The sequence below is a fragment of the Phyllobates terribilis genome, unplaced genomic scaffold (assembly GCF_046119375.1).
Source record: "Phyllobates terribilis strain yellow unplaced genomic scaffold, ASM4611937v1 Scaffold_2__4_contigs__length_985480577, whole genome shotgun sequence".
NCBI classification, from domain to species: domain Eukaryota; kingdom Metazoa; phylum Chordata; class Amphibia; order Anura; family Dendrobatidae; genus Phyllobates; species Phyllobates terribilis.
In genome coordinates, this window is record NW_027362762.1 from 762643381 (window position 1) to 762670730 (window position 27350).

Here is a 27350-nt window from a genome sequence, read left to right on the forward strand (position 1 = left end):
CCGCTCAGCGCCCACACTTAGAGCCCTGCTGCCGGGAGGAAATTAACTTTATTCCTTCCGGCAGCGTTTGATGTTCAGTCATGGGGTGGCGCCAGCGCTGATTCAGTCACAGCTCAGTGTATAAAGAGCAGTGGTTGTAACAACACCCCCAGCACTGACTGACAGCTGACTCTAATGATGAGCCAGCTGTCAATCAGTGCCAGGGGTGTGGTTACAGCCCCCGCTCTCTATGCACAGAGCGATGACTGAAATCATGCTAGCACCAACCCTGTGACTGAAAGAGTGAGCCTGCTGGGAGGAATAAAGTTAATTTTACTGCAGGCACAGGGCAAGTTAAGAACACTATTAACCTGCAAATTAGTCCCAGATCTGCATGTTAATAGTGTTTTTACAGGTGACAGGTTCCCTTTAAGAGGTAGTGCCGCAAAACTAAAGAGTGTGGTAGGAAAATGTAGACAGCAATCATGCAAGAGAAAGACATAGATACTGGTACTTGTAGTATTTAAATTCTAAAAGATTGAAGTCTCACTTCAAGGTGATAGAGCAGCATCACTACTCTAGGAATGTGGTTATGTAAGAAATTAAAAAAGCTGCTTTTTAATGTGGAAAAACATTTATAAAAACATTTCTATTGTGTTATGGCCATTTTTTAAAGGGAACCGGACAAGTCCCTCATGCCCTCCAGACCACCACTATGTGTTTCCTGGCTTCACTACGCTCTGGCATGATATGGTGAAACTCAATCACATGTGCAAGACTTGCAGAGAGCTGAGGATGACATCAGCTCTTGGGAATCATGGTGTCACATGGTAACATGAGTAGTGGGACAACTAGTCTAGGGAAACCAGCACCCCTCTACTAGTCGGAAACTAATTAGCATATTGGAAATGCATTTTTAACATTCTTTTTGCCATACACTACAGTCACTTATATTGTTCAAAGGGTTTGTTATGCAAGGTGTTAACATAAGAAAAAAAACACATGGTGGCAGTTTGAGGGACATGGTGGACCTGTCGGGTTCCCTTTAAATTTGCAAACACTCTGGGTAGTGAGAGAATTGTGAGTTATTAGAGGGAAGACATTTTTTCACAAGATCATTATGCAGTCAAAATGGAGACTTGCCTAAAGGAGCCTGCACCTCAGTGAATTAAAGCACGTGGAAAGTTGATTGATCTCCGCAGGCACCTTGAAACACCTAATTTATTATATGGTGATATCGTTGAAATTAAACCTCATTGATTTTCCATTTTCGTGATTTTTTTTTTCATTTCCTTTTTCCAAGAGCCATAACTTTTTTTATTTTTCTGTCCACATAGTGATATGAAGGCTTGTTAGCTGCAAGACAAGTTGTAGTTTTGAAAAACATCACTCATATTGCTATTTAATGTACTGGAAAATGAGAAAAAAAATCCTAGAGCTGTGAAATTATAAAAAATACAAAAAAATGATTTTCTAATTGTTTTTTGAGTTGTGTTTATACAGCGTTTATTGTGCTATAAAAAGGACCAGGCAATACGATTTTCCAGGTAAGTACATTTACAGAGATAACAAATTTGTATAGTTTTGTTTTTATTTAAATGGTTAATTGTTTGTGATTTTCAGAGCCCTGTAACAGTTTTTTGTCGATGGAGCTTTCGGAAGGCTTTTTTTTTGTTTGGCAAGCTCAAGTTTTTACTAATGCCATTTTGGGGTAGATACTACATTTTCATTGCATATTATTGTATTTTTTGGTAGCATTGCGGCAAACAAAAAATGAAATTCAGGTGTTTCATTTTTTTCTCTACTCATCCGGTTAAGTAATTTTAATTTTGATATATCACACTTTTCTGGATGCAGCAATACCACATATGTTTATTTTATTTATTTATTTTTATTTCTTTAAATTCAATGGGGAAAACTATGGTGATTTGTGTGTTTATATATTTTTTATTTTTTTCATCTTTTTAGAAACATTTTTTTTTACTTTATTTTTAGGCCCCTTATGGAATTTGAATTTAATAGCTTATCCTGCATTTAGTAAAAATCATGGACTACTATGAAGCCCAGCAACACACTGGTTTTCACAGCAGCACCATCATGGCAGGCATGGTGGCCTTCAGCTAGCACTTTGCTGCCATGATAACCCATTGGCACCAATGGGAGCAAACTGCGTGCTGTAAATGCCACTGTCAGAGGCTAACAGCTGCATTTAAGAGGTTAACAGTAATAGGTGGGGCAACACAGTCAATGTCTAATGGGTATAATGCCAACATACAATACATGAAGATCCAACATGGGAAGTATCTGTATCAGTATTTTTAATTTTGAGGAGTTAAAGCAGATCTGTAACCAGATTTTAAACTAAAAGATTTATACCTTATTAATTAGCTTTTTAGACTTGATGAGGCTGGTAGATTTTCAAAACAAATACAAATAAATCCATGTAATCTTCAATTTAAAATGAACATTTTATATGTATATTTAGACTCAAAAAGTGCTCATTTTCATATTAGACAGAAATCTTTCATAAATATAAAGCTATTCTAACTTGTATTTTTTCACCAGGCTCATCAGGTCTAAGAGATCTATTAAACATATGTACATAGTTTGTACTGTGAAATCTGGTAACAGACCAACTTTAAGTCTTGCTGCCAGGTCAGGTTGGAAGCTTATGGTTATCTGTTTATGGAGTGCCCTTTCTAATAAAGCAGACAACTGAACAAATCCTACTACATTATATGTACAGTCATGGGCGAAAGTGTTGGCACCCTTGAGATAGTTCCTGAAAATTAAGTTTCTCTACCAGAAAATTATTGCAATTACACATGTTTTCTAATACACATGTTTATTTCCTATGTGTGTTTTAAAACAACACAAAAAACTGAGGAAAAAAAGGCAGTTTGCACATAATTTCACACAAAACCCCCAAAACGGGCCAGACAAAATTGTTGGCACCCTCAATTTAATATTTGGTTGCACACCCTTTGGAATAAAAAAACTGCAATCAATTGCTTCCTATAACTATCAACAAGCTTCTTACACCTCTCAACTGGAATTTTGGACCATTCTTCTTTTGCAAACTGCTCCACGTCTGTCATATTTGAAGGGTGCCTTCTCCCAACAACAATTTTAAGATCTCTCCACAGGTGTTCAATGGGATTAAGATCCGGACTTATTGCTGTCCACTTCAGAACTCTCAAGAGCTACAGTATATATCCATCCATTTCTGGGTGGTTCTTGAAGTATGTTTAGGGTCATTGTCTTGCTGGAAGACCCATAACTTAGGATGCAAATACAGCTTTCTGACACTGCATACTACATTGAGACCCAAAATCCTTTGGTAATCTTCAGATTCCATGATGCCTTGCACACAGTTAAAACACCTAGTGCCAAAGGTAGCAGAACAACCCCAAAACATCTTTGAACCTTCCCCATATTTGACTGTAGGTACTTTGTTCTTTTCTTTGTAGGGGTCATTTCATTTTCGGTAAACAGTAGAATGATGTGCTTTACTTTGTAGGCGTCATTTCGTTTTCGGTAAACAGTAGAATGATGTGCTTTAATTAAAAAGCTCTGTCTTGGTTTCATCTGTCCACAAGACCCTTTCCCAGAAAAATTTTGGCTTACTCAGATACATTTTGGCAAACTGCATTCTACCTTTTTTATGCCTCAATGTCAGCAGTGGGATCCTCCTGGGTCTCCTGCCATAGCGTTTCATTTCATTAAAATGTCGATAGATAGTTCGCACTGACACTGGTGCACCCTGAGTCTGCAAGACAGCTTGAATTTCTTTGGAACTTGATTGGGGCTGCATATCCACTATCCAAACTATCCTGCATTGCAACTTTTCATAATTTTTTCTCTGCCACGAACAGGGAGATTTGGACAAAGAAACATCAAGATGTCTGGAGATGGACATATAACCATGAGATTGCTAATATTTTTCAACAATTTTGGTTTTCAAGTCCTCAGACAGTTCTCTTCTCCTCTTTCTGTTCTCCATGCTCAGTGTGGCACACACAGATGCACAATGCAAAGATTGAGTCAACATCTCCCCTTTTTACCTGGTTTCAGGTGTGAATTTCATGTTGTCACCACCTGTTACTTGCTACAGGTGAGTTTGAATGAGCATCACATGCTTGAAACAAAGTTGTTTTTCCATATTTTTGGAAAGATGCCAACAATTTTGTCCTGCCTATGTTTGGGGTTTTATGTGAAATTATGTCCAATTTGCTTCTTTTTCTCTTATTTTTTTTTGTGTTGTTCCAATACACACAAAGGAAAGAAATATGTTTATATCAAAATGTGTGTAATAGCAATGATTTTCTGGGATAAAGACTTAATTTTCTGGAACAATTTCAAGGGTACCAACACTTTCAGCCATGAATGTTTTTTCTGTGTAATGTGCATTTTAAGTGAAATGCCGTGTGCTCTGGAAGACATTTAGTTTGAAAGCTCGTGTTTATGTTTTATATTTTCTTTTACATCCTTTAGTGTTTTGGCTTCTCAAATATAATTGACATTTTACGTTCTATAACTTGTATTTCTAGTTTTGCTTCACAATTTATGTGCTATTTCTTTGTTGTAAGCCACAAAAGAACAGGTCACAGAAACATTTTACGTCATGTTCTACATATAGGTTGTAAGCAAACATAAAAAGACATTCATTTTACTGGTACTAAACTTTTACAGTGATGGTTAACCCCTTTACCACCTTGGGTTTTTCCATTTTTACGTTTTCATTTTTTGCTCCTCTTCACCCCAGAGCCATAACTTTTTTATTTTTATGTCAATATGGCTATGTGAGAGCTTATTTTTTTGGGGACGAGATGTAATTTTGAGTGACTGTATTGGTTTTACCATATCCTATACTGGCAAACAGGAAAAAAAATTTCAAGTGTGGTGAAATTGCAAAAAAAATGCAATTCCACAATAGTTTTTTTTTTATCACCATATTCATTAAATGCTAAAACTAACCTACCATTATGATTCTCCAGGTCATTATGAGTTCGTAGTTACCAAACATGTATAGGTTATTTTTTATTTAAGTGATGAAAAAAAATACAAAGTTTGTCAATTTGCGCCATTTTCCAGTGACCCATAGCTTCCCCATTTTTCGGCATCTGAGGCTGGGTGAGGGCTTATTTTTGCACTCTGAGATGACGTTTTTATTAATATAATTTTGGTGTAGATACGACGTTTTGATCGCCCGTTATTGCATTTTATTGCAATTTTGCAGCGACCAAAAAAAGTATTTCTGGCGTTTTGGTTTCTGTTCTCCTTACAGCGTTTACCGATTGGATGAATTATTTTTATATATTGATAGATCGGGCGTTTCTGAATGCGGTGATACCAAATGTGTATTTTTTATTTTCTTTTTAATTGTTTTATTTTGAATGGGTGGCTCACCGGAACCCGCATCAAACAGAGAAGCGACCTTGGACGTACCTTTACGTCCAAAGTTGTAAAGGGGTTAAAAGTTTGTGAACCCCTTAGAGTTTTCTACATTTCAGCATACATTTGACATGAGATTTTCATACAAGTCTTCTTGTAGGGTCCTCAAAAATCTAATTTGTTCTTGCCATGATATACTTCCACAAATGTGTTATGAAGATTAGACTTTAATAGATCCCTGTTCTTTAATTAAAAAAGGTTACCCATTTACACCTGGGTGTCATCGCATTGATTGAAAACACCAAACTCTAATTACACCCTCAAATTAACTCTAATTACACCTTCAAATTATATGCTAATCTGAAAGGTTCACATACTTTTGTCACTTTCAGACATGTAATATTGGATCATATTCCTTATTTCATGAATTACAAAGTCTAACATTTTTGACACATTTGGTTGATTTGGTTCTCTGTGTTTACTTTTAGGACTTGTGTGAAAATGTGATGTAGTTTTAGATCAAAAAAGTTCACAAACTTTCAAGCTCCACTGTAGACTTCCTTATCTTTTCATGTTATTATTACAAGTCATACTGTGAAACTCTCACAATTCTTTATGGATAAAAATTGTGTTCATAGTATATGGAAGTAATCTAGTGCTTCAGGTGTGATCTAAAACTCTGAAAATGTATACATTCTATACACATATTATAACATATAAAGCCCCTACAAGTGTGGCTCTTTTTGGAATAGTGACTCCTTAGGAGCAAGATAAAATAAGAATACGTTCCTACAATCCTTATATGCTGTAGATTTTTTTTAAGTTGAAAATCTGCAGTTTAAAAAAACTTAAGATTTTGGCAAAGAAATTACATCTCTGTATATTTTACTCTTTACTTGCAAAAATCCATCATGATGATTGTAGCATAAATTGACATCCTGGAGATTGTCTCTGCTGCTTTGGACATGGATCCATTTGCATGGACCATTTTGTAGCACTAACCGTCCACCGATTAGTAAACATGTATTGTTCAGCTGTCATTTAATATCCAGTTTACACAGACTGCTGCAAATGATGCACATTGAACAATCTACAATAAATCGTTCAGTACGCATAGTGAGATTCTTCTAGGCAGCACAAGTTTTGTCATCATCACAGATTATAGATACGCTGCGAGAACGATGATTTTTTTGTGCTGCATAAATGATCAAATCACTAAATAAATATGTGTTTTGATCATTCATCAAGTGATCTTGAGCCAATTTAGACTTATTCTTAAGAATGCTCATTCACAAAAATCTTTTCGTGAAAATGCAACTTTAGTTCTCATGAAATCTCATTCTCAATGCTGATACTGTAGCACCCACCAAAATCTGCAGAGGAAAATCTGATAGTTTTTTTCCCCATGGGAATATACAGGAGTCGACTGCATACTTAACATAGGAAAAATATTGCCAACAGTATATTAAGGTAGCCGCATATTACATCTACTGTTCCATAAATTCGTGCTACATCTACTATTCTAAACAGTCATGCTGCAAAAGTCTCAGTCTAGCCCTGACTTTATATTATGTGTAACAATGACACTGATGAGTGTAATGCACACGCCCGGGCTGAGCGGCGTGTGCGTGTGATTCCACTGGACCGTGCCGGAGAGTGAATGCCTGGAGGGGCGTAACTAGGTATTCACCCGAACCGACCAGGGTCGCACGACGGCATACGACGCCAGTGCACCAAAGAGGAACCGAGCAGAGGGTCCAGGTGCTACTCCAGGACAGACACCGGACACGGCTGTTGACCCACACAGGGGAATACAGGAACAGACAGGTTAGGCTGGTACACAGACTGGTGGGTATAGGCAGGCACGACTGGTATGCAGGCAGGTGGGTATGCAGGCAGGGGGGTACAGGCAAGCACGGCTAGAGTGCAGACAGGGAGGCACTAGCAGGTTGGAACACAGGCGGGATAGGACCCAGTACACACGGGGATTCAGGAACAGAACCACAGATGTGGCAGACAAACACAGCAGAGTAAGGCCGCCCAGAGTGGTGAGCGAGAGCAGGGCAAGACGAGACCACCTAGAACGTTGAGCGAGAGTAGAGCAGGACGAGGCCGCCTGGAGCGGTGAGCAAGAGTAGAGCAGGACGAGGCCGCCTGGAGTGGTGAGCAAGAGTAGAGCAGGACAAGGCCGCCTGGAGCTGTGAGCAAGAGTAGAGCAGGACAAGGCCGCCTGGAGCGGTGAGAAAAGGGTCAGAGCAGAGCGAGACTGCCGGAGCAGTGAGCAAGGAGTCAGAGCAGAGCGAGACTGCCGGGGCAGTGAGCAAAGGAGTCAGAGCAGAGCGAGACTGCCGGAGCAGTGAGCAAAGGGTCAGAGCACAGCGAGACTGCCGGAGCAGTGAGCAAAGGGTCAGAGCGGAGCGAGACTGCCGGAGCAGTGAGCAAAGGGTCAGAGCGAAGCGAGACTGCCGGAGCGGTGAGCAAAGGGTCAGAGCGGAGCGAGACTGCCGGAGCAGTGAGCAAAGGGTCAGAGCAGGCCAGAACCGCCGAAGCGGTGAGCAAAGGCAGAGCAGGCTAGAACCGCCGGAGCGGTGAGCAAAGGCAGAGCAGACTAGAACCGCCGGAGCGGTGAGCAAGGCAGAGCAGGCTAGAACCGCCGGAGCGGTGAGCAAGGCAGAACAGGCTAGAACCGCCGGAGCGGTGAGCAAGGCAGAGCAGGCTAGAACCGCCAGAGCGGTGAGCAAGGCAGAGCAGGCTAGAACCGCCGGAGCGGTGAGCAAGGCAGAGCAGGCTAGACCCGCCGGAGCGGTGAGCAAGGGAGAGCAGGCTTGAACCGCCGGAGCGGTGATCAAGGCAGAGCAGGCTAGAACCGCCGGAGCGGTGAGCAAGGCAGAGCAGGGGGGACAGGGCTCTGTACACACTGAACAGGCAGGAAGGGAAAGGCAGAACCAGATACCCACAGGGTACTTGCAGTGAAGTAGCGAGTGGACCACAAACTCACAAACGGAAGTACAGTGACAACGAGCAGGAGTTAGGTACGAGTTCAGACTCTGCAGAAAAAGGAAAGGTATGGACATAGAGAAACACAGGAAACAGGCTAGAAGAGTATACAGACAAGAACAGACACAGTAGCAAGATACAGGAGCGGGTCTAGGTATGCAGCCCCTAGAAGGCGGGAGGAACAGGCTAGGAGCGTGTTCAGACAGGACAGACAAGATACAGGAGCGGGTCTAGGTATGCGGCCCCTAGAAGGCGGAACAAACAGGCTAGGAGCGTATTCAGACAGGCCTGGAAATACAGCCTCCAGGAAACCAGGCAAGCAAACACAGAAAGGGACCTGGCACATTCAGAGTGAAAGAGCACACTGAATGAAACACAATGCTCAGGCATGGGTTAATTGGAGCAGCTGGTTTAAATGCCAGGTGACAGACAGCAATAGGCTGAGGACGCACAAGCGGTGTGCCTGCAGCAGGTGCAAAAAGCAGATAGTGATCGGGCGCCGCCCTTAAGCAGCAGAAACAGAAGCAAACAGACAGCATGGAGGGAAGCCAGAGAGACATTCTGGATTGGAGATCAAGTGCGCGCTCTTGCACAGTGGGAGATGGACCACTATGCAAGGACGCCGCCAGGTATGTTACACTGAGTTCTGAAATTAATTATTAACCTAGTGAAAACCTTTATACTTTTTCCCACCCTTACCCCACACTTGTTTTCTGTTAATATTGGAACTTTCTACAATTAACCTTTTTTGCAACTGGCTAAACCATTTGTTTTTTTACAAGACCCTAGGACAAGTGTGAAAGTACTAAATACATTTTTTTTAAGGAAAAACAATGTAATTTCCTATTTGGTATCTCAAGGAGAGCACATTGCTTATCTATTTAGTATTCTGTTCTTTTAGTGACAGTAAAATAATAACTCATAATAACACAATGTAGGTCTTGTTTTCAGGAACCGTTTAGTTTTTTCAGTTCATACAAAAGGCAGGTCAAATGTTAACATATATCAGCCACTCTCAGGCCATTATCTGCACTCAAAGGCACCAGTTAACAATTAAACATGAACACAACAAAAGAATCAATATATTATTCACAAACTGCTCACTTATCAACTTAATGCATCCACCATCTCAGTTAAGAAGTGTAGCAGATAGTAAGGACACAGCAAACACTTGGCTGCTCAGAATCTAGTGCGTATCAAATATATTTCATATGTTCACATTTTACGTCCAACAAAGCTAAAGGATTAAATAATTTTATTTAATCCATTAAAAAAATAAAAAAATACAGTGGGTACGGAAAGTATTCAGACCCCTTTAAATTTTTGATTCATTGCACTAGGTAAATTCTAAAAATTTCATTTTTTTTCTCATTAAAGTACACTCTGCACCCAATCTTGACTAAAAAAAACAGAAATGTAGAAGTTTTTGCAAATTTATTAAAAAAGAAAAACTGAAATATCACATGGTCATAAGCTTTTTCGTTGCGAATATTTCCCCACTCATTAGTATGGGTGAAATCAAAAATACTGAAAAAAATTACATGCCGCAGATTTAATTCTGCTGCAAATCTGCAAGGTAAAAATAAGCAGCGTGTGTATGGGACTTCAGGTATCTCATTCACTTTGCTGGCACTATGAAATCCTTCAAGTTTTGTGACAATACTGCATGGAAAAAATGCTACAAAAATGTGAGAAACACACATGTGCACACAGCAATAAACTATACTATCATGGTGTTGTAGATAGAATCAATTCCTGACCAATCTTAGTGAGCTTTGTGGCTAAGCAGTGCTTTATGTCATTCCCTTATTTTAACTAAAGTAATATGAATAAAATGTAAAAAATATATATATATATTTTCAGCACCCAAATTTTGTCAAAATTAATGGTCACAATTGCTAATTTTAGAAAGTTACATTCAGGGTCCCAAAAAATGAGAAGTATCTAATTTTCCCATCCAACTTAGAAAAGAAAGACTTGTGTTTCAAATTAATTGGGATGCCTATGTAAATCTTACTTTTTGTGCTTACTATATTCATATTGTGACGTTTTGTGTTTTTTAATACTGATCTTCTAGATTCCTTCATGAACTAAAGGACATAATCCCAAAGTGTCAATCCTTCCAACAATTGGAGCACCATATTTCTAATTCATAATTCCAAATTCCCTACATAAGTTTCCAAAAGATAAAATTCTGGTTGTCCACAATCACCACTAGAAGGATCTTAAAGGGAACCTGTGACATTATACATGCAGTCTGATTCGTGGACACCATAATAAAGAGAAGGAGAAGCTGAGCAGAACGATATATAGGTTTGTTGGAAAAAAAATCAGTATAACCTATATTTCATTTAATGAAATCCCTGATATTTGTATGGTTTTGAGTCCAGTGGGTGGTCCTTCTCAGTGATTGACAGCTATCTCTATGCAGACATACAGGGAAGACTGTCAATCACTGAATGGACCGCCCACTAGACTCATAGTCATACAAACAGCACAGATTTCAATGAATTAAATACAAGGCTTACTGAATCTTTTCTCACGTAAATGTACATCAATCTGATCAGCTTCTCCTGCTCTATAACATCCTCCTAGCAGATCAGATGTTATTTTCAACATGACAGGTCCCTTTAAGTGCTTACTGCATGGTGTTTATGAAGTGAATTCAATGATATAGCAGTGCAGTGATAACTGTGATAATTCTATGTAAGGGATTTGGAATTATGTTTTAAAAAAATAGTGCTCCAATGACTGTAAGGATTGAGACTTCAGGATTATGCTCTCTATATACTTTATTATTACTTTTACTTATACTTTTATATATGTAATCACATGGTGATTTATTACATGTTTAATTTTATTCTCAATGCAGCAGTATTAAAGTGTATTTCTAGAAAAAGATTATGTATTCATTTTAATCCATCATTAAAATGCTTGTGAACGCATGTGTACCAGATGTTATCACCAACTATTATAAAACTATCATTCCAGTAATTGTCCACGTTCAACCATTGCCTGGATGACCTCTCCACATATACATTGCATTACAATTAGTAAATGTTTAAATAGAAAGGAGCCATTTCTTTCTATCTTGAGGCATATATCTCATATTGAGAGTGATTTCATGGTTCCATTGATGGTGCTTGTAAAATCAAAACACACACCCCCAGCCTTCAATAAAAATCTTTCTCTCCCCCTCATGGGACTAATGATTTTCTAGTGTTGAGCAGCTGGCTTATGTGTCATTTGCTGAGCACTGTGGAATCCTAGGGATATGTCTTTAATGTTTTTAGTGCTGGAAAGCTTGTCTTAACCACCAAGTGAAAGCTTTAAGGTTGGAGATAAAACAACATATGAGTTAGAAAGACAACTTTTTAATTCCTTTAATCTTGTTGTAGAATGTAGAATTTTTCTCTAAAAGGATAACAATTTTACTATTTGTGTAGGAGTACATCAAATGTACTGAGCAATGAGCAGCATGATCCGGACATGATACTTAAGCCCATCTCGCATTAGGACATGAATTAAAGAGAACATTGCTGCTTCCAATAGGTGGCGCTATAGAGTTCAAGTCCTCTTTTTCTCTGAAGAGGCAATTTGCAGAGAACATTGCAAAATTTTCATGTAGAACTGGACTCAACATGTAATAATAGCTGCAGATCAGAATAAAATGTTGTTTTTAGTAATTTTATTATTTTTTTAAACTTTTTTAACTGTCTCTCAGTTACCGAGATATTAGCAATCAAAATATTTGGCACCCATTGAGTTACCTTTTTCTTAAGTATAAGTGGGTGTAATTTTCACTGGGGTCGTATACTTCTTATCCCTGTATGATGTTGACCAATCATAAACAAGAAGCAATACTCAAAGTAAAGAAGAATACGGCCCCCAATCCTAACTTCGAGATTTATGTATGAGATCTAATAATACATCTCTGATCACCTGGTCTAAACTCCTGCATGATTAAAAAGCACAGATGACTAAAACCTTTCAGATAAGACCCTTGTAGGGGGAGTTTAGCTGTGTCACATTAGAAATTGTTCTATTAGCTCTCCTAGCACAATCAGCTCTGCTGTACTGTCCCTCCCCCACACTGTATCACATTCATGTCTGTTGTGCTCTACATGTAATCACTTTGCAGTAAGATCAGAATAAGGATCTCACACAGAAGTCCAGTCCAGAACAAAAATATAATGACAGACCTCATCTCACTGCTGAGCAATTACAAGTTGCCTTAGCAAAGCAGACATACATGTGATTACTGACACGTTTGAATTCCGAAACTGACCATTAGTATTAAAGGCTCTCCCTTAAGAGCACAATTTTCATATAGAAACATAAGAGTATAAGCCAAATTCTGAACATAAATATCTTTATTGACATAATCGACAAGGAAAAGTGATTTTTTTTTAAGAAAGAGAGTATCAGACAAAAGCAAAGCCACCCAGGAAAATCACAGGTAATCTGGAGAGCAGATAGAAGGGTTTGTATTGTGACATAGATAAGCTTAGCTGTGCTGCCCCTCCTCTCACACTGCAGGAGGTTAGAGCAGGTGATCAGGGCTGTATCATTACACACACTGAATAATCTGTTCTAAACTATGTTGATGGCATATAGATGAACAGGAAATTCCTTGTGGATCAATCCAAGAAACATGTTGAAAAACGGACGAGTTTCTAGCTCAACAAATGGCCTTAATCATAGTATACTGTGTTTGTTGTGCCAGAAAGGCATCAGTTTTTTAACATGTTGTTTGGATGGATCCACTTGTTTTAATGAATTTCCAATACAGGACTTTTATCTTAGCAGATGGTTGTGCCGCACATTTGCCTCTTCATCTATATGTTTTTTTGTGCTCCACCAGCAGAATTTTGCACCCGCTGGTTTCGGGTTCCTCAGCTTTTAATCTACAAACAAGCGTTGTGAGCTCTAATTTTCTTGTCTCTTACTTCATGTATGATGAGGGCTTGTTCTTCTTTTCTTTGAGTATTGTTGCCTGCTTATGATTAGTCATTGGGTGAAAACTGTCTGATAACACACACACTTGGACTTGAAAAAGGTAACTCATTAGGTGCTTACTTGCTAATAGCTCCATTTTACCGCCACTATTGTGTACTGTGTCCAGTCCAACATAAAGAATTTGGTGAAAGTCCTCTTTAATGTCTTTGGTAGGGTTCTGTAAGCGCAGATTGGGTTCAGCTGTTAACCATTTAGATGACACTGTCAATCTCTGACAGTAGCTGCCATTTTTCTACACTGGTTAACCCCAGCCACATACTGAGCTCCATAGGTAACCCTACTTTTAAATATGAACTGCAACACTAAGCCTCCCCTAAGTCTCCTGGGGGAACTAGAAAAAAATAAAAAATAAAAAAAAGTTTTAAAAATACATAATAAAAATGTAGAAAACAATGTAAAATCACCCCGTTTTTCCCTATTGAAAATTAAGAAAGGTAAAAATTTTTTAAAAATAACATATTTGGTATTGCTGTGTCCATAAAATTATTTTCTGCAAAAATATATAGTTAATTAACCAGTATGGTAAACACCATGAAAAAATGCCATAATAGCATTTTATTTTGTCATCTTCTTAAAAAAAATGAACAAAAATCAGACAAAATGTCATATGTACCGCAAATTGGTTTTAAGGTTGACTCAACACGCAAAAAAACACTCACTCCCACAGGAGAAAGGTTGAACTTGATGGATCTAGGTCTCTATTCAACCTACGTTACTATGTATGTTACAGCTCCATCAACAAAAAATACAAATGTTTCAAATCTTGGAAAATAGTGACTGAAGGCAAACAAATTTATTTTACAAAATTCAAATTTATTTTTCATCACTTATAAAGAAAAGTTTGGCATTGTCGTAATTAGTCATCCAGACATGATATTTAACCCCATCTCACATTAGAATATAAATTAACCCCTTAACGACATATGATGAACAGGGTATGTCATATGCCGTCTCCCTGACTCTAAATCAGCCATTTAAATTTGGGGATCTTTTCGAACCTCTAGATGGTTGCTTTAAGGCAGGGGTGGAGAATCTTTTTCTGCCAAGGGCCATTTGGATATTCATATCACCCTTCGGGGGCCGTACAAATTTTGTGCTAAGTCTGCCTGCTAAGTACGTCTTGATGATGGCACTGGTATCAGGACGTAATTTTTCATTGCACGCACCTCAGTGTTCAGTAGTGAATGCTACGTGCACGTGCTCACAGAGCAAGAAGAAATGAATGGGCTAGTGGCTGTCAAAATACAGCTTCCGGCCCAAGCACTGCAGTCCCTGGGAATCTCCCTAGGGGCCAAACAAAAGGTCACCATAGGCCGTAAACGGCTTGAGGTTCCCAACCCTTGATTATGGGATAGATGATGCCTGTATGCTTTTCTTAAAAAAATAATATTACAGGTTATGGGCACTAGATTCTGTGATGGGGCTTTGATTCAGGAAACTAGTCTGATTGCCTTATGTGAAGTCAGGAAGGAATTTTTCCCCTAATATAGAGCTATTTAGGGCAGCATGGTGGCTCAGTGGTTAGCACTGTTGCTTTGCAGCGCTGGGTCCTGGGTTCAAATCCCTCCAAGGACAATATCTGCAAGGAGTTTGTATGTTCTCCCCGTGTTTGTGTGGGTTTCCTCAGGTTCTCTGGTTTCCTCCCACATTCCAAAGACATACTGATAGGGAATGTTGATTGTGAGCCCCGATGGGAACAGTGATGATAATGGCTGTAAAGCGCTGTGAAATTAATGGCGCTATATAAGTGCGTAAAATAAATAAATAAATATTAGTGTCTGCCCCATGGGGTTTTTGCCTTCCCCTGGATCAAAATGTTAGGCTATAGGTTGAGTTCAATGGACATAAATCTACCTTCAACCTTAAAAACTGTGAAACTATGATTGAGGAGGCACAGCTGTAGAAAAGTAAGAAAGAAAGTGTTTATTCTCTCTAGTGGAGTGACTCAATGTTGTCTGGCATATAAGGAACAAGAGTTCTGGAAGATAAATAAAAGTCAAAGTAAAGCACATTGTATTCATGCCTGTGATAGAGTAATTGCATCATCTCATCATCCCATTTTTACTTGGAATCTTTCTTTTTCTTTATTGTATAACAGATGTTAAAAATAAATAAGAATTACCATTCATTTCATTGTGATAATAGAAGATTACTGCAAACAAAGACTGAGGATTCTACATAGTATGCTGATTATTTAACTAATGCAGTGAGCGTGGAAATGTGTTGAATAGCTAATTTAGCACAGCAAAAACATCCAGGTGCACGCTGAAGTTAAAAGAACGCATGACCTCACCCGTAAATGCTTTCAAGTTCTGCCTCTTTTTGTTCTCCTTCTGAGTGACGCTACACTTGACCTGCTATTTTTGCGCATAGTGAGGCTCATGTGAAATACATTTCTGTGACTATATTGTGACATATATCAAATTGAGTAAAAATGCATCACTATGAATGGATGTACCCAACCTCCAAAAGACAGGTCCACATATAGTAATAAAATAACACAATAGAGAAGTTAAAAATATCACACGTGTTGGAAACATGCATGACTAATCAAATACTGAGGAGCCTGAATGCTATATATGACTATTGGTGTAACATAAAGTAGGTGATGATGGTAATTGGATATTTTTTGTTTTTATCAAGTTATTAATAATACTGGTTATTATGAATTACACAAATTCAAGGTCTGCAGAAATAAACATAAATGCAATAAAATCTAAGATATCTTCCAAGGCTAAGATACCTTAGAGTTAAATTAATATTTCTTGGGCATCAATGCAACATGACAAAATCTTTAATAGGCCCCTCCTCATCTACCATGAGTATTTTGTAATTCTGATATGTTCTTATATTGATCTTTATCTGTTGGGACTTTCCTAAGCACTAGGGCTAGGGTGTGACTGCTAGGCCCCTGCTTAAAGTTATTGTTTCCATTTTAATCTTATATGCAAACACTTTGGTTAAAATTTAGGCACTTTCACTAGGATTGCGCTATCTTCTATCCCATCACTGACTTTCCCATTTCTTAATATTTTTCCTATTTTATATTACATACCCACAGTCATATGAAACAAAAAATAAGTAACTTCTTGGTTGAAAGAGCAATAGTCTTATTAATTCTTACATCATAAATTAATAGTAAACATGAAAATAAGAAACTTTGTAATATCTCTTGACTGATCATTCACTCTCAATTCAGGGGTAAAATCTGTATTCAGTGTAAACAGATTTTCCCATTACTGAAAAAAGAAATGATAGTGAGTGCTTGTAAAGTTATATAGAGAGGGGAGGGGAATGAGGGCGGAGACACACTAATTTTTTGCTCAAGTTCTCCTAAAACGAGAGCTACACTTTAACTCATATTTGTCAAAATCTCCAAATAGTTCTGGAGACTCCTGAACAAAAGGGAAGATCTCCTGGACTCTTGGAACAGTTGCCAAAGATCCTAAACACCATACTGTTCATGTGCATTTCCTTTTGCTGTGTTGCTAGGCTAACATCTAGATGCACATTCAAGAAGTGGACACAGAGAGTGTCTTATTCCAAAAGGGGGTGTTGTCTAAGAACAGGGTCTGTTTACATATAAAAAAATCAGACGCAATGTAGGAATAAGAGGTTTCTGAAAAGTTGGCAGTTGTGTTGTAACATATAGATATCCTCAGATCATTGCTGTTAAGTTTTCTGATTTTTCTAATTGCAATGTCCTTTTAGTTCCTTCTCAATTGAAAATTGTAACTATGTGATGACATATAAAGAAAAAATATATATATTTATTCATCATGAAACTTAAAGGTTCCAAATATGTTGAATTCTAGATCCGTCAGCTCCTCCAGCACCAACTAACCTTAAGGTAGCCAACTCAACGACAAACAATGATGGCTCTATTACTGTACGGGTCACTTGGGATCTTCCAGAAGAACCAGACATTCCTGTACATCATTACAAAGTGTTTTGGAGCTGGACCTCTCATGGCAAATCTGTTGTTCCAGCTAAGAAGAAGCGTAGGAAGACAACAGAAGGGGTAAACAGATTAATTTACTCGGCATATAAGCTGTTCGTGTCATTTGTTTTTTTACATTAGTGTGATTACTATTACTTCATTTCTGTCTATTTGGGCAAAGTTTCACAAAATATAATTTGGAAGTCAAATGATGACCAAATATTCATGTTTTTCACAAGGCACAATTATTGCTCCATATGTTAAAAGCTAAAATATTTAGTTGCAAATTTTGATAATATGTAACAATATTTAGGATAAAACGGAGGGTAATTTCCGCCGCAAACAACTTGGTAAAATTCAAGCTTTATTGGATGAAGTTTAAAAAATCATTTTTAAACCGAAACCTCGACATCTTAGTACGCCTGAAATGCGTCAGGTGCTCTTAGTCATAGGATAACACATGAGTTAAGTACATGGGTATATATACATACAAAGACCAATCACTGTTAGTTAAATTAAATGCATTAACAATACACAACTGTATTAATTTCAAACTAAATGCGATGGTAAGCACAGGAAAAAACGCAAATGACATAACACATGCAAAGTGTAAATTAATAAAATGTAACATTGCAAAGAATGTGTGTATATATATATATATATATATATATATATATACAGTATATATATATATATATATATATAAGTATTGACATTCTATAACATTAGACATATTGTTATAAGACAAATAAAGTTAGGTTACAAAAATTGGCAGTGCACGCAGTTTGTCCAATAAATGTAGAACGGCCGTTTTTATAATTCATTCCATCAGGATTTTTGGTATCCAAGGTTAAAATCCAGAATACCTCACTCAATGCTAGTTGATTCTGCCAATTTCCGCCCCTTATCGGACAAGTAACTTTCTCTATACCAAAGAAGAAAAAACTCGACAAATCACCCCTATGTATGGCAAACGTTTTACCACTCCTGAATAACCTTGGTTGTTACTATTGATATTAGCAAGATGTTCAGCTATTCTTTTTTTGTTTTCCTTATGTGTTATGACTAGTGTTGAGCCACCCCCGTAGTGTTCGAGTTCGGTTCGTCGAACACCCGTGTGTTCGCCGAACTGTTCGTCGAACTGTTCGTCGAACACCTTCGAACACCGTTAAAACCAATGGCAGGCAAACAAAAACACATAGAAACACATAGAAAACACCTTCAAAGGTGTCCAAAAGCTGACAAACTGCTCAGAAGACATAACTAACACATGGAAAAGTGACAAGTACATATAGTCATGCGAAAATAAAAGAGGTGGAGGAGTAAAAGGAGGGGGAGACACAGATATAGGCATGTCATGCCCTTCTAAAATCCAAAAAGTGAGAAGCCGACACGGCCAGTCCGCTCCTGCCCGTGCCACCTCCGTGTCGCCGGGTTTGTGCCAGAGCCGCGGTGAACCCTGATGGCCAGCCCCCCTCTCCCAATACTGGTGCCTGTCCGCTGGTGGGTCGAGCGAGCCCCCCTGTGGTGGAGGCAGCTCTATGCTTTTTAATTTAAATTGTCTCTCTAATTTGAATGAATACACTTTAAATCCATTTACAAGGATCTATTGGAGGGCAAGTCTCATGCCAGCAGCCGCGTAATTCCAGCTCCAGTAGCATCCACTAAAGCTGCTGCAGTTAAAAAGCTTTTATAAGGATCGAGCTCGGCTGTCCACCGCAAGGCATCCTACTGCCAGTCCCAGCCCCTATGCCTTGGGGTGCCTCCTGATGCTCTTCACTGAGTATCCCATGGTCCCGAAGCATTTCCTTTGAAAAAATTAAGTGTCTAAACTACAGGTGGTGTAGCTTGCTTAACAGCCGGGATAATCCGCTGACTAGCAGACACTGCTACTAGGCACAAAGTATTTCCTGGGCTAGATGCAGTTAAAAATTTGTAATTAGATACTCTCGTTGGATGCTGAGAAAGCATTCCATAGAGTCTCCTGGCACGCCATATATGATTCTCTTAAAAAGCTTGGGGTAGGGGTCTAGAGGACCTTTTTATAGCCAAAATCACGGCCCTGTATCACAATACGTCACCTAGGCTGAAAATAAGTGGAACTGTAGCACCCTGAGGGCTCGGTTGCTACAGAGGTATTGCACCTCACCCAGAGGTGTGATATCTCACTCTCAGGTAAGGATGGAGTGTGGATCAGGACCCGACACCTGCATGCATTACACCACATTGCCGTGGGGCAGGGCGACCAATATGCCTCTGAGATGGGCACGACAGTCCCTGTCCCTGGCTGGAGTGGGGGGAGGGAACACTGAGGAAGGGGAACCCTGTACTGCAGGAGCAGGGAGGAAGCAGTTCCTGGGTGAATTGAGAAGGGAGTATAAAAGGTGGGCACCATCTTAGTTCAGTGCAGAGAAGTCTGAGCAGAAGTGGCAGGGAGCAGGGGCTCTGCATGAGCTCTGCTCCGGAGGCGGGCCTAGTAACATAGGCCCAGGCCTGGAAGAGGGAGAAGGAAGGAAGAGGAGCAGAGAAGGCTCCAGGAACGAGGAATGAAGGGATCCCAGGGGTGCGGACGGGCGAGTCGCCACCGCACGCCCGAATCCACCTGCGTGGAGGGGTCAGGCCAAAGGGGGAGACCGGTCCCCGAAACTAGTGGAGGCAGGAAACGACCCTCAGCTAGAAACAGGAGGCTGTGACATTTTATGTGGCGCAGCCCCTCGCTACACCCGCTAGGAAGGCACCACATAGGGTCAGGGAAACTGGCGCCAAGTTTACCAAGAGGAGGCCCGAGGCAGCCGGACAGAAGGGTTGGTAAGAAAGGCCAGACAAAGGACACACAAAGGGGGTCCTGTGAAGCGCTCCAAAGTTATCTGGGAGTTGTCTGAGCCCCTCACCTGGTGAGCACAGTACGACGTGGGCAGCCGTTACCTGCAGACGTGGTCTGGATAATAAGAACTGTGAGTAAAGGACCTGGACTGCATCACTGACTCCGTGTCGTTACTGCTGCTGCCCTGCACCATCACCCCCATCCTCCGCATACACTGCCCTGAGGCTATACTCCTCCCGTGGGGAGTTATGCTACGCTCTGCTGCACCCACAACACCAGCCTCAGCGGTCTGCCCTGCAGCGGCGGTTCACTCTGACCGCAATCCACGGGTGGCGTAGTCGGACATTTAAACATCAAAACCACATAAATAGTTTTGTCACTGGATTGACCACCCTGAGCCACGGAACCGGGTCACCGCCACGAAGACTACAACCACCAGCATCCACCAAAATGGGTCCGGCTCCGGGTGTCCCAAGCCCCAGGGGGTGCATCAGAACATTTTCATCACCTTTCACAATCACCAATGGGACAAGGCAGGGATGTCCTCTGTCCCCTCTCTTATACATCCTAGTGACGGAGCACCTGCCCTCATCAATTCGCCATAACCCCAATATTAGGTGGATTGAGGTGGGAGGCACCGAGTACAAGTGCTCTCTATTTGCTGATGATGTCCTAGTATATATCACTCAATCACATATATCCATCCATGCTGTTATGGCTGAAAAAGATCACTTTGTTACATGGTCAAATTTTAAAATCAATGCAGCGAAGTCTGAGGCCCTCGATGTCTCCCTCCCCAAATCCATATAGGATTCCATCCAGTCCAACTTTCCCTTTGCCTGGCCCTCACAGGGTATCAAATACTTAGGAATTCCTATTCATAGAGACCTCTCCCATCTATGTTATCTTAATTTTGGGCCCTTTATTGAACAACTCCATACAGACCACGGTTGGCAAGTTAGAACTGTAAGATTCACTACGTGAACCACTGGTGTTTTGTGGAAAAGCACATGTACACTGCGTTCCAAATTATTATGCAAAAAGTGTTTAGGAGTGATAAGGGAAGAATTTGTTTGTTTGTCAGTTAAACTCATTGATGGTGATGTGTGTCAGGGCTCTTTATATCACTGTAAGCAATTGCAGACACCTGTGCTAATTAGTTTGGCAGGTGTGTCCAATGAAAGGTAAGACTACTTAAGAAGGCTGTCTCACATTATTAAGCAGCCTACATTTTCTGCAAAAATGGGAAAGAAAAAGGATGTGTCGGCTGCTGAGAAGCAACAAATTGTGGAGTGTTTAGGTCAAGGCATGACTACAATCAACATTGTGCGATGATCAGGATGAAGTGTCTTGGCAATCAAGAAGTATGTAGCTGATTCACAGTACACACGTGTGCGTGCTGATAAGGGCAAATTGAGGACTCTTTCCTACAGGCAATTACGTCAGGTTGAAAGAGCAGCGGCAAAAAAGCCTTGTCATAGCAGCAGACAAGTTTATGAAGCTGCTTGTGCCTCCAACGTCCCCCGAACAACAAGATGCAGGGTCCTTCAGAGGTTTGCAGCTGTGCATACACCATCCTGTCGACCTCCTCTATCCACTTCACACAAGCAGAAACGGCTCCAGTGTGCCAAACATTACATGAAGACTGATTTCAAAACTGTTTTGTTCACGGATGAGTGCCGTGCAGCGCTCGATGGTCCAGATGGATGGAGTGGAGGATGGCTGGTTGATGGACACCCCACGCAAACACGGCTACAGCGCCAACAAGGAGGAGGTGGAGTAATGTTTTGGGCTGGAATCATGGGGAGAGAGATTGTCGGCCCCTTTAGGATCCCTGAAGGCGCTAAAGATGAACTCCATAATGTATGTGGATTTTCTCAAACAGCACTTCCTGCCATGGTTCAAGAAGAAGAACCGTGTATTTCACAGCAAGATCATTTTTCTGCATGATAATGCACCATCTCATGCTGCACATAAAACATCTGCATCTCTGGCTGATATGGGCATAAAAGGGGACAAACTTATGGTGTGACCCCCATGCTCCCCTGACCTGTACCCCATTCAGAAAATTGGAGCATCATTAAAAGGAGTGTCTATGATGGCGGGAGGCAGTTCACATCTAAGCAACAGCTCTGGGAGGGTATTCTGTCCTCATGCAAAACAATTGAAGCAGAAACCATCCAAAACCTGACAAATTCAATGGACGAGAGAGTTCAGAAGCTCCTTTCGAACAAGGGGTCCTATGTGAAAATGTATCATCACCTAGAATAAAGTTTTGAGTTGAAAACTGTTTGATTTCAGTTTCTAACAACCTGCTAATGCTTATAATTTCAAAAATGACCATTTTTTTGGTCTTTATTAAAATGAAAAGGTTGATCGAAAAGTTTGGGGGATCTAAGAGTGTGGCAACCCAGTAGTCATGATTACTTCGAATTCTGACAATATGAGGGTCATGCTGCAAGTAGTGCAGCAAGAAGGCACTTATGTGTCTTGCGCATCTCGGAGCCCCAAAATTATTTTCCGGGCTAGATGCAGCTAAAAATTATTATTAATTTTAAATCTGGTGAAGCTTTAGTATAGATGGCCTAATAGGATCAGTGCTGCACACTGCTACAAAGCCCAAATTATTTTCCAGTCAAAGATACAGATAAACATGATTAGTAATTTTAAATCTGGTGGAGCTTATTATAGATGGCCTAATAGAATCAGTGCTGCACACTGCTACAAAGCCCAAATTATTTTCCAGCCAAGATACAGATAAACATGATTAGTAATTTGAAAGCTTAAAACGGTTGGTAGGGTGATTTTAACCAATCATCAAGCTTTTACTCTCCCCAGGATGACACAGGGGTAGAAAAGTCGTTTCGGATCCATGATTTGTTCATCTTTATGAACGTGAGTCTGTCTACATTATCAGTGGAGAGCCGCGTGCGCTTATCTGTCAGCACACCACCAGCAGCGCTGAACACACGTTCAGACAGAACGCTGGCTGCGGGGCATGACAAGATTTCCAAGGCGTAAGTGGCTAGCTCCGGCCATTTATCCAGATTGGAAGCCCAAAAAGAGCAAGGGTCCAGTGACACAGTCGTGGCTTCAATGTTTACTTGGAGATACTCCTGTACCATCGTCTCTAGGCGTTGACTATGTGTCAGACTTCTTGTCTCCTGTGGCCTTGCAAAGGATGGGCTAAAAAAGTGGTGAAATGATTCCGCAAAATTGATGTTACCAGCAGATACTGTGGTTCTGTTACGGTTTGAGTGCTGAACACTTGACGGTCCCACGGTTGGCAAGTTGGAACTGTGAGATTCACTACGTGCACCACTGGTATTTTGTGGAAAAGCACATGTAAGATTCTGCAACAGTCTCTGCTGATACTCCTGCATGCGTGCATCCCTTTCTATGGCAGGAATAATTTCTGCAAATTTACTTTTGTACCGGGGATCTAACAGTGTGGCAACCCAGTAGTCAGGATTATTTCTAATTCTCACAATTCGAGGGTCATGTTGCAGGTAGTGCAGCAAGAAGGCACTCATGTGTGTTGCGCATCCAGGAGCACCAAGTCCCTGTTGTGTTGGTGGCGAGGTAACAATCATGCTTCCTTCCTCTGTCCTCTCCCCCCAACCTCGCACAACAGAAATGTGATCAAGGTCTCCCTCATCTGATGAGTCTTCCATCAGTTCGTCCTCCACTTCTTCCTGGGCTCCTGCACCTTCCTCACTAGTTTGGCTGCTACCATGCGCCCTGGTAAAACCATCTCCCCCACCCTCACATGCCTGCCGCCTTGGTGCTGCCGACCGTCTGGACCTTGCAGATGTTAGCCCTTCCGCATACAACTCCTCCTCCTCTACTTCCTCCACCTCCTCTTGTGCCACCACCTGACTCCGAATTCTGTTTAACATGTGCTCCAGCATGTAAATCACCGGAATAGTCATGCTGATAATGGCATCGTCAGCACTAAACATCTTCGTCGCCATTTCAAAACTGTGCAGAAGGGTGCATAGGTCCCTGATCTGAGACCACTCCTCCAGCGTGATTTGCCCCACCTCTGAATCTCGTTGGCCCAGGCTATACGTCAGAACGTATTGCACCAGGGCTTGTCGGTGCTGCCACAGTCGCTGCAACATGTGCAGAGTTGAATTCCACCGGGTAGGCACATCGCATTTTAGCCGGTGAAGTGGCAGGCCCAATGACTTCTGTAGAGATGTAAGTCGCTGAGCTGCGGGATGCGAATGGCGGAAGTGAGCACACAGTGACCGTGCCCTCTGCAGAAGGCCATCTAGTCTGGGATAGTGGGCTAAAAATTGCTGGACAACCAGGTTCAACACGTGAGCCATACAAGGCACGTGTGTGACATTGCCCCGGCGAAGGGCCGCACCCAGGTTTGCAGCATTGTCGCACACGGCCTTCCCTGGTTTCAGGTCCAGTGGAGACAACCATTCATGAAATTGGTTCTCCAGAGCTGACCACAACTCCTCAGCTGTGTGACTCACATTTCCCAGACATTTCAATGTAAAAACCGCCTGATGACGTTGAGCCCTACTGCCAGCATACTAAGGAGGTGTGCAGGATCCCTTCTGCACAGTTAGAAAGCTTGTGGCATGACCAGACAGTCTTTGGGTGCAGGTGGAAGACCGAGAGGAGGTTGAGGAGGCAGAAGCAGTGGAGGAAGTTTGACATAAAGAGGATTGACGCACAACTCGTGGGGACGGCAAGACTTGGACAGCAGCCCCTTGTCCTGCTGTCACCATAGTTACCCAGTGCCCAGTCAGCGACATGTAACGCCCCTGTCCATGCCTACTCGTTCAAGTGTCTGTGGTGAAATGCACCCTGTCACACACAGAGTTTCTCAAAGAAGCGGTGATGTTGTGTGCGACATGCTGGTGGAGCGCAGGCACACCTTTCTTTGAGAAGTAGTGCCGACTGGGCATCTGGTACTGGGGCACTGCGACGGACATAAGGTCTCGAAAATCCTCTGTGTCCACCAGGCGGAAAGGCAGCATTTCTGTAGCCAAGAGCTTGCAGATGGTGAAATTCAACCTCTTAGCTTTCTCATGGCTAGGAGGAAATGGTCTTTTACTTGTCCACATCTGAGGGACCGAGGGCTGGCTATTGTGCTTAGACGGGGTTGATAAGGGTGTCCCCGGCAAACTGCCGGTCTGTGAGGAAGATGCAGGCGGACATGATAGGTTGCCTTGATCCAAAGGTGGTGCTATCGATGTCGGACAGCACTCAACACCAGCTGGTGTTACCACCTCCAAAGAAAATGATGACCTGCCAATCACGCTGGCTGTTGCGGGTAAAGAGGTGGCAGGTCTGCGCCCCAAAACAGGTGTGACTGCTGTCCCCCCAGTCACAGAGGATGAAGAGGCCGCGGATGCACAAGATATGGCAGACGGTGGTTGGCCCGGCCGGCTAGGCCGCATTGTAGCACACTGAGCTTCCCACTGCAACTTATGCTTCATGTCCATGTGCCGGTTCATGCATGAAGTACTCAAACTATGTATTTTTTGGCCTCTACTTAGCTTTTTCTGACAAATGTTACAGATAACACGAGTTGGGTCATCTTTATCGATCTGAAAAAATGCCCAGGCTATGCAAGGCTTAGCACGCATGCGACCTGAAGAGCCACCACGACTTGTGGTGAGAGGCAGAGTTGTGTTTGAGGATGCAGTTGTTGACGTGCTTCCAGTACTACGTCTCTGTCCAGGAAGGCGCAACCTGACCTCGTCGTCACTAGCATCTTCCTCCACCTCCTCTGCTGACCTCATCTCTTGGCTGACTGTGGGTTGACAGTAAGTGGGATCTCCAACCTCATCATCATCACCCTGTGCGTTATCACACCCGTCGTCCTCAGAGCCAACCTGTTCCTGCCCTGACAAAAAACTAAAGTTGTCGCTCCAATCAGGTATTTGAGTCTTATCATCGTCTTCCTCATTGTCTCCACCAACAGGAGTTACAGTTTGGGAATGAGGGTCTACATTATGGTCAGAACCTTCTGCGTCTGGTCCTCGATCTGACTCATAAAGATTCTGGGCATCAGTGCAGATCATTTCCTCGTCTGGATTCACAGAAGCGCTGGAGTCGACCTCTGATTCCCAGGCTATAGTATGAGTAAACAGCTCTGCAGACTCAACCATCTGTTCTACCTCATACTCAGACAGGCAGCTGGAGATTTGGGAGCTGTGAGGAAGCAAGTGCGATTGGGGTGACACCTTTGAGGACTGGAGTATTTGTGATGTTGAAGTTGATGTGGAGGAGAGCCCACTTAAAGGAGCACTTGATATCCATTGAAGCACCTCCTGTTTTTGTGCCTCATCTGGAATTTGTAGCGATTGGCGTGGCCGTAAGAAAGGGATCTTATCACATTGTCCGCTAAAAGAAGTAGACATTTTAGTTTGGCTGGAAGATGGTCTTTCTTCTGCAGATGTTACTGTTGCTTTAACACCTACCCCACGGACACAACCTTTTTTCCCCTTCCCAACACGCCTATTCCCCTTTCCACCAGCAGCAGGCCTTTTTCCACTCATTTTGGTGGTTAACTAATTCACAACTCTGGAGTTGTTTGCACAAAAAAACAATGGATGGGAACCGAGCAGAGCTGAGTGGCCAAACTGTGGTATTAGGCCAAAACTATTGGCTGGGTTAGATGCAGAAAAAAATTATATTCAATTTGCAACCTGATGGAGGTCTGTATAGATGGATTAATAGAACAAGTCCCACACACAGCTAGAAGCCCAATATTTTTTCAGAGGTAGATGCAGAAAAAAATATATTCAGTTTGCAACCTGATGGAGGTCAGTATAGATGGACTAATACAACAAGTCTCACACACAGCTAGAAGCCCAATATTTTTTCAGAGGTAGATGCAGAAAAAAATATATTCAGTTTGCAACCTGATGGAGGTCAGTATAGATGGACTAATACAACAAGTCCCACACACAGCTAGAAGCCCAATATTTTTTCAGAGGTAGATGCAGAAAAAAATATATTCAGTTTGCAACCTGATGGAGGTCAGTATAGATGGAATAATACAACAAGTTCCACACACAGCTAGAAGCCCAATATTTTTTCAGAGGTAGATGCAGAAAAAAATATATTCAGTTTGCAACCTGATGGAGGTCAGTATAGATGGACTAATACAACAAGTCCCACACACAGCTAGAAGCCCAATATTTTTTCAGAGGTAGATGCAGAAAA

The 27350-nt window shown here is 41.4% G+C and overlaps 1 protein-coding gene across 1 annotated transcript in view; it reads left to right on the top strand.

Moving 5' to 3' along the window:
• Positions 1-27350, top strand: part of ANOS1 (anosmin 1) — a 345355-nt gene that overhangs the window by 232140 nt on the left and 85865 nt on the right. The window contains exon 7 of the mRNA XM_073667333.1: positions 17205-17410. Within this exon, the coding sequence (XP_073523434.1) occupies positions 17205-17410 (206 nt within the window). The remainder of the gene's footprint in view (positions 1-17204; positions 17411-27350) is intronic.